Source organism: Haplochromis burtoni, unplaced genomic scaffold (assembly GCF_018398535.1).
Source record: "Haplochromis burtoni strain Fernald_Lab_line unplaced genomic scaffold, NCSU_Asbu1 Contig_244, whole genome shotgun sequence".
In the NCBI taxonomy this organism is placed as follows: Eukaryota; Metazoa; Chordata; class Actinopteri; order Cichliformes; family Cichlidae; genus Haplochromis; species Haplochromis burtoni.
Window position 1 is genome coordinate 448,523 of NW_024582605.1, and position 15,502 is coordinate 464,024.

General features: G+C 40.6%; 1 protein-coding gene across 1 annotated transcript; it reads left to right on the forward strand.

Annotated features, from left to right (window-relative positions):
* The first annotated feature begins 203 nt into the window (after window positions 1–203).
* On the forward strand, window positions 204–14,385 carry LOC102302884. The gene is made up of 9 exons (XM_005938130.3): window positions 204–349; window positions 3,694–3,787; window positions 3,920–4,094; window positions 5,027–5,172; window positions 11,201–11,377; window positions 11,575–11,691; window positions 11,832–11,918; window positions 13,770–13,917; window positions 14,135–14,385. Exons 1-9 carry the CDS (start codon window positions 336–338, stop codon window positions 14,152–14,154), a joined length of 978 nt encoding a protein of 325 aa, XP_005938192.1. The 5' UTR covers window positions 204–335; the 3' UTR covers window positions 14,155–14,385.
* The last annotated feature ends 1,117 nt before the right edge of the window (window positions 14,386–15,502 follow it).

The following is a 15,502-nucleotide window of genomic DNA, read 5'->3' on the forward strand; positions in this document are numbered from 1 at the left end:
AATAAGAATGTGCAATGTAAAAATAAAGAAAAAGCATTTAATGAGAAGATGTATCCAAGCTTTTGACTAGCAGAGTATATAAATTATTAAAATATATATTTAATTCATAAAATAAAAATGTGAATATCAATCTGTGCAAGCCTCTTTGTGGTCCACGAGGGGGCAGCAGCACTTTCGCGCTGCAACAAATGAAGCAGTAGAAGAAGAATTTAGCCAGGCTACTGTTCCCGTTGTTTACATTGCAAAATGTGAAACTGAAGTTGTGTGGGCTGGAGGTGGAGACGAACTGAAAAGGTTTCGGGAATGTAAGCTGCTGCGCTGTAGTCCGCCAGGAAATGGACGAGATAAGGTGAGCAGCTTAATTCGTGCATTTAACTGTAAAAGTTACTTTTTATTCCTCTCTCTGTTAGTCACCGAGCTTTTGTGTCGTGATAAAATGTAATCAGACAGCTGGTACATGTACACCTTATTATCTCGTTATAACCGGACACACCCATTAACATCAATAAACGGGTTATTTATTGTTATTTATAACTGTGAGTCTTCATCTGACAAGCTTTATATGGAGTCTGAGCTAATGTAGAGGCTTTATGGTTCAACAAGTCTTCTGTATGTGGAGGACTGAACCTGGCGCGGACGACTGTAACCGCTGTAGAAATATGAATAAAGTCATATTTATGCAAGCCAAATAAAACAAAGATAAACGACCAGAGGAACAAAACAGGAAAGACACATTAATGCTTAAAACGTATTTTGCATTCAGTCTTTTTAGTTGCCCCAACTAAGGGGCACGATTCATGTTCAGTGTGAAGGTAAATTACTAGTTTTGCAATCCTCAACTGTAGAAATTATTGGTAAGTCACGTGGTTATGATCAACTGTCTACAAGATGGTGTTTCTAGACAGTTTCCCAACCAATGGAGTAATTTCACCTGGCTGGGAAATATCTGTCTTTGTATTAACTGTTTAAGAACCTATATAAGCAGTAACAATAAGGACTTCTGCATTTTTATCTGTATATTTTTAATTGGGACAATGTAAGTACTTAAATATAAAATATTTCTTCAGCACCTTTCAAGATAAAACCAAATGCAAATCTAAAAATGTTTTCGCTGCATTTTGTAAGCGACCCTTGAGTTTACAGATCTGAAGCTCAGAGGGAGAGACTTCCAGAGTCTGGGGGCCACTGCTGCAAAAGCTCTGCCTCGTATAGTTTTCAGCCTGGTATGATGCACAACCAGTTGGCCCTGATGACATGACCTCAAGGCCCTGCTGGGGATGCATGAATGTAAACTGAAATGTAAAAGGAGAAAAGTTAGACAGATGTATTAAAGAGAAACAAGATAAAACCACCTCAGTGCTGGCAATTCTGGTTATCGATTGGCCATCTTTTTAACTGATATTTAAAAATATTGTATGTATTCTGTGTAGTTTGGTTTTCTATTTACCCTAATAGTATGGTAATGACTAAAAGGTGGAGGATCCAAATTATGTGAAAATTTATAACACATGTTTAACACATGAATATTTGTCTTATTTATAAATTTTCACATAATTTGGATATTTGGATTTTCAAAGCCACGTAAGCTGTGCTTCTGTAAAATTAAACAGTAGTGATAACAATAATGCTATTCTATTAAATATTTCCAATCTTCTGTTATATAAAGACTGTAATAGTTTTAAAGTATTAAAGCCAGACTGTGACCGTGTAGTAATACAATAATTAATATCAATTAAGAAATCACGGATGTTTGGTAGAACATTTCAGTTTCATTATTACTGTATGCATATATAACAACATCATCAGCAAAGAGTATTAGCTCCAGAACAAGCCAATCAATATCACGACAAAGCATGTTATAGACACGCCGGTCCACTGTGTCCATTTCAAATTTTCTTCTTCAAAATGTGAAAAGCACATGCGTGCACAAGTTGCAGTGGGAGATAATACATTTAAATCCAAGAAGTTGTTACTAAGCAAGGAAGGTATGTGTAAGTGTACTTCATGACAGGGTCCTTAATTGCCAGAAACTATTAGGCTAGGCTATTAAGTAACTATTAAGATAGGCAGATAATATGTACATGTAAATGTGTTAGTGATGTCTGCTTTAGCGCTTTCCCGTCATTATTTTCATGTTGGCTTGCAATAAAATGTCTCCCTGTGCTGGTACGGCAACTCAGTGCAACTTACTGCAGCTTCTGCATCTGTGTCCATTTCCCGTTTGGAGAGGCAAAGCTTGAAATAGACACGGTAGACCAGCATTTTCACGTGCTACTAGTTTGCAACAAGCAGATTGAAAATCACTAATATACCAAAAAGAAAAAAAGAGGATCTAGAAATGAGCCTTGAGGAACACCCACAGGTAAACAAAGAGCTTGATTGTTGATTATATGAGAAGTTTTTCATATTTTTAACCAGCGACTGTTGCTCCACACAGTTTACAATGTGTCATTTTTTTCTTGAGATCAAATGCTAAATGTGTCAATATGTCTACTCTCCTATTCCTCGCAAACAGTGACATTTTGTTGTGTTTTCATGTGAAACAGTGAGCATGGGAGCTAACAGTGCTGTTTTCCAGAGGCAGATTGAATGTGCGTGTCTGACCTTATTACACACAGAGATTACTTCTGATTGGAGAACTTTCATACTCATCCCACTTTTCTAACAACTTAATTAGTTCTGACTGGATCTCATCTCTCCAGAATATTTTCATCTCATTTTTATTCATTGATGAAAGTGTCAATACATTTCATCATAGTTTTTGTCCTCGTGCATTAGTTTCTATTTAGTTATCGTCTTGTTTTCGTCTCCAAAATAAAAAGACTGTTGATGAAAACTATAATGACAGTTATTGGTCAATGGAATTGTCACTGCAGTTCAGAAGACATGATTCAATCCAACAAAGGACATCAGAGGGGGAAAAAAAAGAAATGATTAACACTATCAAATGCTTTGCAAAGACTGAAAACACAAGCTCCCTTTGTGTAATTAGGCTCTTAACTTTTCTATGTAAAAAAAAACAACCCAAATTTGCTGTATCACTGGAGTGATTGGTTCAAAACCCAAACTGCACTGGGTGCAAAGCTGAAGAAGTGCTGTTTAAAGAAGTGACAAACTGATCAGCTACCAGTTTTTCAGGCAGAACGCCTACAATTGTCAAGAACTCGATGTTCGCCAATTTTGTGTATCAGTGTAAGAACAGCTGATTTTCTGATATTTTGGATTCTCTGCACATCATAATTTACCAGTGAGCACACCTTAGGAGGACACCGCATGTAACGTGGGGTGTGTTTGTCGTCTCCTGGGGTCCCTTTTTATAGACCTCAGCATTTGCTGAAGTAAGGTGCTGCAAACATATTTATTTTATGATCCGGTCCTCTGATAAGAAAACCTTTGATATTTTGTAGGAGGAAATGCACAAGTAGACACAGCTTTCACTGTGACACCGAGCAATCATTAATGTTGTTATCGAAACCAGTGACACATTCAAATGTTTGCTGTGATAAATATCTGTTATGTTTGTCCTCCTCTGTGGGATGTTTTCTGTATTTGAATGTGCAGCATGTAACAGGAAGAAGGATCCCGGCTTATTTAGAGTTTCTCTTTTTATCAGTGAGCAGTGCTTTTTTTAAGTTTAGTGATCTGAATGAATATGATCTTCTGCAGTTATGTAAAATTTGTTTACTTTCTCAGTCCTCTGTTGGGCAACCAGCCACATGGCTCGGACCTTCCGTCTCCGAACCTGAGGCCGAGACACCAGGAACTGATCCTGACACCATGTGGCCCGGTGAGATACTGGTGCTGCCGTGCCGGGAAGCGAAGCACATGTTTTCATTCCTGTCGTGCTTTGATTGTGATTTTTTTTGTTGTGGCTATCACAGGTTGTCTCACATTCTTTGTCCTTTCCATGCTGTTGCAGATAAAGCGCTGGTCGGAGCTGCCGCGCCTGCTGCAGGTCTATTTCTGCTTCGCCATACTGTCTCTGCTGGCGCTGCTCGGCCTCACCGTGTCCAGCCTCTACAAGCAGCACACGGACACGGACGTGTCCGACGAGGACAACTTCACTGTGTCGCTGATCCAGCTAGTTGGAATAGGTGAGTTTGTTGAGGGCAAGAAAAAAAAAGACATTTGCAGCATTCATCATCACCCCCACCGCCTCCTTTTAAAAAGCAGAAGTTCTTCTGTTGCAATCATATGATGAAAACTTCAGTGGAAGGAGCCAGTTCCAGTGGCTTATGTGTTCAGTGAGGATTTATGTCAACTGAGCTAGCTTTATTTCCTCATAGCTCAGGTTTACAGCTCGCTGAAGCATTTCCCATAAAAATGACTTGAGCTGCACTCTCTACCTGCCCTGTAGAGATTTGAGGAAATGGTGACTTTTGCTTAACCTCCTATGACCTTTCATCCACATATGTGGACATCACATTTTGGGTTATTTAGACCACAATACTCAATTTTGCTCTACAAGGGCCTGATATCCACTTACAAGGACATTATACTGCTACTGTTCTATCAAAATTTTAAATGAATATCCTCATATGTGGCTCTCATTTTTCTTAGAAACAAAAATCAGGTTAAAAAACATCAGGTAATTCTTTGTTTTTACTTTCATCAGGTCCGAATCAGCACAAATATCAAAGAGAAATTAAAAATACATGCAATGGAAGAGTTTGGGTCTTAGGAGGTTAAAGTCGCTTTCGAAGCGTCATTTCCAACAAACACTGGGATGCTGTGAAAAACCGAAATACAAGCAAAATGCAATGATTAGCAAATAAATTGTGGAGCTTAGTGCAGAGTAAACGTTACCTCTGAGGAGATGTTTGATGAACAGAGTAGCAAAGTAACTGATTTTGTTCATGATCATTAACATTTTTTACACAGAGCTTCATTAAAAGCTTTGTATCGTATACTTATATCCTTAAGCTATATGATTGAGAAACGGTGTGCACACACAGTACAAATACCTCATCTTTATTCAAAGTGCTTGTCCTGCATGTGAGCTCTGCCTGTTGTCTGGCCCCTGCAGTGTTCTGCATCTACTACATCATCCGCGGCGTGCTGCAGGAGAACCGACAGGAGCTGGTGGCGTTCGTGCTCAGCGTGCTGGTAGTGATGATTCGGTCGGTGGTCAACTTCTCCGTGCTGGGTACGAAAGGCCAACAGGAGCTGCTGGTGAGGAGTTTGGAGGGAATCGTGAATATTTCTCGTGCAAAAAGCAAATAGAACTTTGACTGATTTGGATTTGCAGAACAAAACCAGAAAAGATACTAATGTTAATATGAGCAATGTGAGAAAATGTAAAAAAAAACAACACGGTAAAACATCTTTAGCACGACAGAAGTATATTAAACTTCAAGATATTCCATAAGTCCTGCGTGACTGACCGATGGCTGCAAAAATGAGACAGTTGTTGTAGTTTTCGCTCTGTACACCACCACAGTGGATTTTAAATCAAACAGTTAACATGCCTGTGATTGAAGTGCAGACTTCATTCAGCTTTCTTTTCACAAAATATTTAATTAACTGTAAGAAATTACAGCCAGTTTTATACAGTTTTCTATTTTAAGAGGCCCAGCAGTGATTGGACAAACAAACATAATTTGAGATATATATGTTCTATGTCTTTTGACTTCCTGAAGTCTGAACCCACGAGCATCACCAAATGCAGATGTTCTTCCCAGTCTTCACTGCAGCTCCCTCCCATTGCTAGTTGCTGTGAGTCTCTTTGCCTTCAGTTTTGTTTTCAGTAACCGAAAACGTGCTTGGAGAGAGCTGTTCCAGCCAAGCACGCTGGGTTGAGATCAGGTGACTGACTTGTTCATTCAATAATGTCTCGTTTCTTTTCCTTGAGAAACTCTTGGGTTGATTTTGCAGTTTTGCAGCATTTGGTTAAATCTGAGCAGAGAGCACAGCCCTGTACACTTTTCCATTAATCGTACTCCTTGTGTCAGCAGTCATCAATAAACAGAAATACATGCCCACGCTATGTTTGACAGATAATTTGGTACGCTTCAGATCATAAGTGGTTTCTCTCCACACTTTTCTCTTCCCATCATATTTTCATCTGTCCAAAGTGTCTTTTAGATGTTTTCTTGCAACGTCTAATCTCACTTTCTTATTCTAGAGTGTAACCAGTGGTTTGCACTTTTCACAGTGATATCTTCTTGAGCGTGTTCTTGGCTTGCTTTGAGGTTATGAAGTTATTTTTAAACTCTAAGGAAAAATTTGCGATCATCCACTCTAGTTTGTCTTCGGTGGTTGCTCAGAGTTAGCCCGATTGTTGATTAGGACACACCAAACGTTTTTGCTGTTTTTCTGAAAGCTTCCTTTGATTTTTCAGCCTAAAGATGGCCTCCTTCTGCTCCTATCAAGTAGGCCTGTGCGATATGATGAGATATATCGGATGACGATATGAAAACATCTGTCAAATTATACGTTATTGTTTGTTTTGTGGTGTTGCAAAATACACTGTTTACGGCAATATTTTTCATCAGGGCACAGAGAATACCAGTATAGCCTAGGGCTGTTCGATATAACGATATATATCGGATGACGATATAAAAACGTCTATTGTTTCATTTTACGCTATCGTTTGTTTCGTGGTGTCGCAAAATAAACTGTTTACAGCAATATTTTTTCATCGTTTTGATGGTCACTGTAGTGGCTATATTAATTTCTTAAATATGTCTGTGAAGGTTCTCAGTCATCCAGGTCATCGTAGTCAAAGGAGCTTGCAAAGAAAAGCGTCAGGACTTCTTTAAGTTACTTGAAGACGTTTCACCTCTCATCCGAGAAGCTTCTTCAGTTCTAAGGTCAAATGGTGGAGAGTCCCAGATATAAACCTAGTGGGAGTAACCCCCCACAGAGGAACAAAAGGACCCCTGATGATCCTCTAATCGCCTGAGCCAACTGGTGTGAAACTGGGTGTGGGTCCCAATCAGCCAGCGTTTCGGGTGTGTTCATTGTGAAACCTGGCCCCACCTTATCATGCGAATTCCTGAGGTCAGATGGCCCAGGATGTGAGTGGGCGTTAAGGCGTCTGGGAAGGGATCTCAAAACTGGATTATAAATGGCAGAGAGTTGGTGTCGTAAACCCCCGCCTCTGTTCAAAGATGGTCGCTCACAGTGGACATAGATGGCTTCTTTCACTCCTCTTTCAAACCATCTGTCCTCTCTGTCCAAAATGTGAACATTGGCATCCTCGAAAGAGTGTCCTTTATCCTTAAGATGCAGATGGACTGCTGAGTCTTGTCCTGTGGAGGTGGCTCTTCTGTGTTGTGCCATGCGCTTGTGAAGTGGCTGTTTGGTCTCTCCGATGTAGAGGTCTGGGCATTCCTCGCTGCACTGTACAGCATACACCACATTGTTAAGTCTGTGTTTTGGCATTTTGTCTTTCGGGTGAACCAGTTTTTGCCTGAGCGTGTTGCTGGGTCTGAAATACACTGGGATGTCGTGCTTGGAGAAAACTCTCCTGACTCTCCTCAGAAACGTCTTGTTTACAGCAATATTTTTTCATCGTTTTGATGGTCACTGTAGTGGCTATATTCATTTCTTAAAGTTCTCTCTTTCTCTTATATTTTATATAACCACACTAAGGATGGACGGACAAGCACCTGTTTTTATGCGTTGTGGTTAGCAACAACGTAAAACTATCGCGTGTCCGCTTGTTTATGTTCCATATAAACCTTTTACAATAAAGCTCAAGATCCTGTTGAGACTTTTCAAAATAAACTGAATCACGTGAAAGAGCAGATTATTTACGGATGAGAAGTAAAAAAGAGCCGCCAGGTGCTAAAATATAAACCTTAGACTCAAACATTAGAACAGGCTTTTCCCCGCAGCACGCCGTGTAATAAATACTCACAAAGAAAACGGCGGCCGTTACAACTTATGTCTAAAAATGTATAGTTTCATGCATCGGTTAAAACACTAGACTCCAGCTACATGACGCGCAGTTGTAAACACTTCCCACAAGACGAGCTGCCCGAGATTCACAGAATTTACAGAACATGTTACATTTTTGTGATTTATATCGTTATCGGGACGATAGAATTCTTATATCGGGATATGAGATTTTGGTCATATCGCACAGTCCTAGTATAGCCAGTAAAAATGAGGCAGAATACATTAGCTCCAAACAGAAGGACTGTTCAAAACAAATCGAGGACCTTATTCCTAAATGAGGGGCTACCCCTGTAGCACGGACTTGGTTTGGTTATGAAAGTATGACACGGACCAGAAAACTGTACTATGCAAATTCTGCCGCAAACCAGTCCCCAGCACAGACTCAACCACGACAAACCTCGACTACTACGCAAGAAACACGAGAAAGAGTGTGAAGAGAGCTTATGGATGAGAAGCAAAAAATAGCCGTTAGCTGCTCTAAATAAACCTTAGACTCAAACGTTAGAACAGGCTTTTCCTCGCAGCAGTTTCATGCATCGGTCAAAACACTCGACTCCAGGTACACCACTCCCAGCTGAAAACACTTGACACAAGTGGGGTTGCCAGAGATTCACAGAATATACAGAAAAAGCCCTATTTTGTGATATATATGTATATATGTTCTCAGGATGGGAAATGTCTTTTATCGGGATATGAGATTTTGGTCATATCAACATGCTTTCAGGCATCATATTGAGAGATTTCCACAGGGAAATTCACCAAAAACAAGTTAAACACTTGGAATGAACTCCAGGGCCCTGTTTCAGGGAGCTGGTTTAGTGCAAACTCTGAGTAAGTAAACCCTGAGTTAACGAAAACTCTGGGTTTTCAGTTTCACAAAGCGAGTTTAGATTAATTCTGAGTGAGTTACTATGACGACACACTCCGTGAAGCTAACCTGCCCCCTAGCAGGTTTACTTCAACTAACCCTGACATTCTCCGCCTCTTTGTCAGAAACCTGACTGTAGGAAGTGTCGGACATGGCGTGCCCCTTCCTTGAAGAGCCAGTAGATGTTGAAGCACAAATTCTCCGCAGAGCTCTCCGCCAGGAGAGAGTGATTAGAGCGCGTTTGGACATTTTATCATTTCCTGATGATTTTCTGTGTGAACGTTACCGTTTTTCAGCACAATCTATAATTTATTTGAATAACATCCTCAGGCCTAATATTGCTCATGTGACACATCGCGGACATTCTCTCAGTTCTGTACATATTATTTGTATTGCACTTCGGTTTTTTGCAAACGGGAGCTTTCTGTATAATATTGGTGACGCTGAGCACGTTTCCAAGGCTACCGTCTGTCGGGCAGTCAGGAATGTTACAGTTGCACTGAAACGTCTCCTGTACTCGTCTGTGGTGTTCCCCGGTCATAGACCCACAAGATTTATCAAAGAGGGATGCCACAAAATTGCAGGTATCAGGATGAACAAAACTCAATTCATGATGTGGTGATACTTGAACTACTACTTAAATTGTACATTTATTCTCACGGTTCCCAGGCGTCATTGGCTGTACAGATGGCACTCACATTCCAATCATTGCTCCTTCAGTAAATGAAGGAGACTATGTGAACAGGAAGTCTTTCCACAGCATTAATGTACAGGTACATAGTTCCCTGTAGCATTTCAAACTAACAGATTATTTCATTATAGTAATGGATGCTAATTTGTGTTCTCTGCAGTGTGAAGATCATATGTGATGCTGCCAACATTATCACAAATGTGGAAGCCAACTGCTCCGCCTCTGTGAGTGGTGGTGGTGGTGGAGGACCCCCACCTGTTTTTCGGGCCTCCGCTTCTTTTCTGTTGGCTATAACGGGTCACATTTGAGTATACAGAGTAAGCAAATATGTACTTGTAATGTGCTCAGATAATTTCAATGAGTGCTTACAGAAAGAAAATTAATGTAGCCTCTAACTGCAATTGATTTACATCGGACAAACAGACCAAGCACTATGGCTCATAATACAATTACACCTCACCTGTTTGGACTATATTTTTATATTTCATTTTTACTTGCTGCCAGGAACGTTGAGGGCCTGTTGGGTTGCACCTGCGCTCACATCACATCACAAAATCAAATGTATGAAATAAAAAATAAAATAAAATATAATAACGTGTTAAATGGGTGGAAATCCCTAGATCAATGTTTAAATTAACACTCACGCATTGACTCTGTCGGCTATGTTTTGCCATGCATGTTCCCTTTCTTTTGCAGCTGACGCTGTGTTACTTTTTTTCCGCAAAATTTGCATGTTATCGGCATATGCTGCCATCAGAATTTCGGCCTCAAGCGCTGTAAGATACATTGACCGCGCCTTCTTTCCCTCCGTCTCCATGGTGACTCGCTTAATCTGTGCTCCACTAATCAGGGCTTTATGTATCCTCGTGCGCGCGTTTAACTTGGGGTTAAAGCAACTCCGCGTTGATTGAACTACTTGTTATCAGCCTTTCTGAAACCGAATATTCCGAGTTGGACAGTTCGGGGTTACTCAACCCTGAGTATCGTTTTTCACTCTGAGTTTTCTAAACCGGCTTCCTGAAATAGGGCCCAGAGCTTTCATCTGCTCAGTTTAATTTTCCAGGTAGTTTTGACTCCTTCAATTAAAGCTGAAAGTCTGCTCTTCAAACATGCTTGATAGGACGATTTAAAATCCACTGCCATGGTGTACAAAAGAAAAAGGAAATCAAATTTGTGCCGTCATCCAAAATCCTTCTGGACCCGACTGTGTATGCGTCAGCTCTGAATGGTGTCATCGTTGCTTCCTGCTGCTGCTGTTAAGACACGAAAGGAAACAAAATAAACAAAACAGGTGTCAGCAGGCATCGTGAACAATTACTTCCCGTTTAGATGATTCTCAGTTCCACCACTTGATGTCACTGTGACTGTATGTGTGAATGAGTGATCCAACGAGTGAATGTTGAGACTACATGTTGATGGTTATTGCTGTGTGTTGGTGTTTGCTGAACATACATAAAAGCTAAGGTGGTAAACCTGTTACAGCTCCACCAGTGTTCTGTTTAAAAGCATGCAAAGCCCCAGGAAGAGCAGTTCTTATCACAGACAGTCTACATGCAGCTGAGTGTTGAGTTACTGAATAATGCCACATTTCTGCAAACTGAACCATCTTTTTTACTGGCGGGTGACTGATATGAATGATAGAGAATAATTTGATGTAATAACTGCCTTTAATTTTTCACCGTGCACAAACCTGAAGCACAAACGGAGTGAACAGCGGCGATCTGTTTGTGTGGCAGGTGCGTTTCGTGTGCATCGTCACCCTGGGCGTCGTGCACATCTTTTGCACCACGCTGCTCATCCGGAGACCGAACATGATGGCGTTCCGTGTGGGCGGAGCCTTGGAGTGCCTTCAAGAGCAGTATTTCCTGCTAAACCTGTGTTTCTCCATGGTGACCTTTGACCTGCAGGCTCAGGTACACGCACGTTCTCCTTTTGTTTTTTTACAGTGGAAATTTTTGGCATTTCACGCGCGCAGCATGTCGCCCTGCACGTGCTCCTCGTCATATGCTTTTTTTCCTTGGTGTTCAGCGTCCAACAGTGAGGCGAGTTTGTTTTTAACAGAGCTGATGAGCGGCTTCGTGACGTTGTGCTGTTGGTGTGACCTTTTCAGTTGTGCCTGTGTGCCCTGATCTTAACAACGAGCCTGGCCGCGACTGGGGCCAACAACATAATCGTGGGTGTCGGAGTGTTCTGGGCCATCCTGACTACAGTTGTGGGCGCTGTTGCGGTGAGACCTGGTGTGACTCTCTGGTCACACCAGAGAGTCACAAGCGACAATAAACCAAAAAAGACAAGAAACATAGATGCACTTTAAACAGTCACAAGCTGAAGAGCAGCCAATTGTAACCACTTGTTTTTGTTTTTTAGGTTTTAAAGGAAAAGAAAGTTTTGGTTTGGATCTTTATGGTGCAGAACGTTCCTCAGGTGGCATTCTTTGTGTATCTGATGTACACGGTAGGCTGAGATTTCCTTCATTTATTCAGATATTTTATTTAACTACACATTTTGTTGTTCCGTTTGTGTGAGTGTGCTTTATGAAGTGAGTCTTCCTAATAATAATCCTGCTTAGGAATGACTGTCCCTAAGTACGTCACACAACTCGCACTTCAAATATGACCGACCGGTGCCTTTGTTGGGGGCTATCTTTCTATTGAGGATCAAAACACATTTTATCATATCTGTGAGAATCTATAATAGAAAATTGTGCCAGAGTTTTTTGGGACAATGTGGAAAATGTAAATAAAAACCAAATCCAATGACTTGCAAATCTCATGAACTTTATTTACAATAAAACAGGAAAGTTTGGACCTGGACAGCAAAAGTCTGTAAAAGTAAGTGGCACTAAAAAGAAACAGCTGGAGGAACATTTTGAAACTAATTAGGTTAATTTTCAACAGGTCAGTAACTTGATTGGGTATAAAAAGATATTCTTAGCGAGGCAGCGTTTCTCAGGAGTAAAGATGTGCAAAGAAATTGTATCTACAAGTTATTAAACAATTTCAGAATAATTTTCTGCTATGTAAAATTGTAAAGATTTGGAACATCTCACATCTACGGAACATAAAATCATCAAAATATTCAAAGAACTTGGAGAAATCTCTGTGCGCAAGGGACAAGGACTAAATCTTCGTCCGTCAGGCAGCACTGCATTAGAAACAGGTGCGATGCTAGCATGGAAATCACTGCAGGGGCTCAGGAGCAATTACAGAAAACTGTGAACACATCCACAAATATAAACTTGATCCAGAAGGGCCACTATCTTCTCCTCGCCAAAGCTCATTTAAAATGGACTTATGCTCCCATCAAGGCAAGAGATTTTTCAGGGAAGGCCTTGGATATTTTAGCATAGTAGAAGAGTCTGGGTGCGGTAGTGACTTTCCTGCAGTCCAGGTTGTTCCCCAGTTTGGTACGCGATGAAATAAAAAAATACAACTAAAAAGACCCACAACTGTGGAGGTGTTGTTAAAAGAAGAGGGGATGCTGTAGTGTAAAACACGGCTCTGTCCCAGCGATTTTAAGACGTGTCGCTGCTGTCAAATTCAAAATGATTTAATTTTCTCAGTTCAAACATCAAATATGATTTTTCTATTATGGGATTACGAGATTTGCAAATCACTGGATGTTTTTTAATTTACATTTTGCACACTATCCAAAATTTGTTGGCGCTGGGCTGTAAAAGTCCTTGTAGTTTCATAGACTGTATATAGCAGATGGCAGAGCCACTGATGTCACCTGTTAGTTTGCTGGCTACCTTTTTGAAGCCTCAAGGTTCAAATCTGGACATGACAATCAATGTATGAGGGTAGATGTAAAGCTTGGGTAGCGGAGTGCACTGTATTATTAAATGGGATGCTAACATGGCTAGCATAACAGGTGACATCTTATACAGTCTTTCTGTCACTACGAAATGGGAAAAGTCACTCAAAGCAGAGATTTCCTTTCACAGTGAGTCCTGCACAGCAACACAGTGGAAACAGCTATAGACCGTATAAACCTTTTTTATTCCAAGACTTCAAATCCGTTTATTTGTGCTGTGAAGTTGGGCATTTGCTCATCAGGGAGTGATGTAGGTGCAGTAATAAATGCAGTTAGCGTAGCACTTGAATAGTTACTTTCCAGTGTTTTTCAGTATTTCCAGTAAACCCCCCAAAAAGCACTTTCTGACACGATTGCTGCTCACATCACAGAGGACAGCGCCTCTGTGATGTGAGGATGACGCCGCATGTTGGCGTTCCCTTCTTTGGCTGAGCCGTGCGCTCAGATACAGGCGCCTGCGGGGAAACAATGATTTTGCTTTAATCGCAGGTGGCAGAGAAATGGTTCGAGGACACTACGTACACAGTGGAGGCAGCTGCTATAACCGGGGCTTTGATTTCACTGGTGATCAAAGTGGTTTTATTCTGGGGCCTCATCAGACTGGTACACAGCTTTGGACAAGGCCTGAGAGAGAGAAGTGAGTTTACTGCTTCAGTCCCTTAAGAGTTACTTTGAGCACAACACTAAACACACACTGCATCTGCAGAACACCGAGTTAGCAGTTTCTGTTTCTTCCTAAATATCCTGAATTTGTTTGTTCGAGATGTTGATTGTAAGAAAACCAGAGTTTTCCTGAATCTGCCAAACTTGAGCATCAGAATACTGAAACCCTTGTTTTTTATTGCTCTTCACAGTGTTTGCACATAACAGGTGATAAAACATCAGGACCAAGGAAACAGCTGCACGCTGTGGGCTTAAAGCACCGTGCTGCTGACCGCGAAGCTCACATTTGTATTCAGCATCAAGTGTGCCAAAATCATCACTCAGCATTGTTTTATTTTTCCATGTTCTGTATACTGTAAGAATGTTAATGTGTTTCTGGCTTCAGCGGCGTCCCTGTTTACAGAATTTAAATGAATTCTCAGGGGTTTTTTGGGGTTTTTTTTTTAATTTTTTTATTTCAGTCAACAACAACAACACCAACAGATTATAATTTTACATAAAAGTACTCAAAAAGTAACCGATATGATGCAAACATCATATCAGATGTTTGCATCTGATATGATCAGTCTGTACCTGAATACGTGCATGCATCATGACGTGCGATGCAGCTCTCTGTATTTAAGGCCTCACTATCCAGGTTGTGCCAACACTTTTATATTAGTGCATTACGTGTATTAGCTAAGCATGGCTCACTGAGTCTATGAGCTCCATTGTTTTTACCCCTGCTGAGCGTACGCTCTGTCGCTCTCTGTGGCACGACTAAAATATTTCCTTTGAATGTCGCCACGCAGGTAGATTGTTCTGGTATCCTGTCAACATGCGTTTGTAAACCAGCTTCATATAATCGTTTTTACACCAATATGCATTTTAACACCTAAATCGAGTTTTGTAGCGTTGCCAACATCCTCCACTTTTTAAAAAATGTGATTTCTTCCTGTAAATTGTATTCACAGTTATGACTGATTTAAGTTTGCTTTTTAAAATTAGAAATGTGTAAATTAACTCGTGCAGTCGACCACCACGACTAGCCGTGTTTTTATTGACATATTTTTTAAACTGTCTGCTGCACTTTCATGCGCTCCTGTTTTTTTCATCCAAAGTTCTTAATAAAGTATTTTAACAAAAACTTTGACATTTTGATTTACTGATCTTTTTGGGACATGCAGCTCTGTGCAAGTCTCGATCCACTCCTCATATTTTGCTTTCAGTGAGCCAGACGTTGTTGTACTTCTCCAAAGGGAGGGAGTGTGTAATCCTTCTGTTTGTCCGTCTGTTCGTTAGCAGTGTATCGCTCAGTTTTCAATATATCATTTTCAAATTTTGTGTGATGGTACATACCAATAACAGCTCGAGCTGATTTAATTTAGGGTCAAGTTCAAGGTCAGACCAAAAGGGAAAATCACTAATAACTTTATATTACCCACAATTCTTAGTGGATTGTTTTCAAACTTCACAACAATATACCAGGCCTTGTATTTGACCTTGACCATAATTGTCACTGCCCAAGAAACCATGTATCATATGAAAGGGCATGGAGAGAAGTACAACAACATTTGACG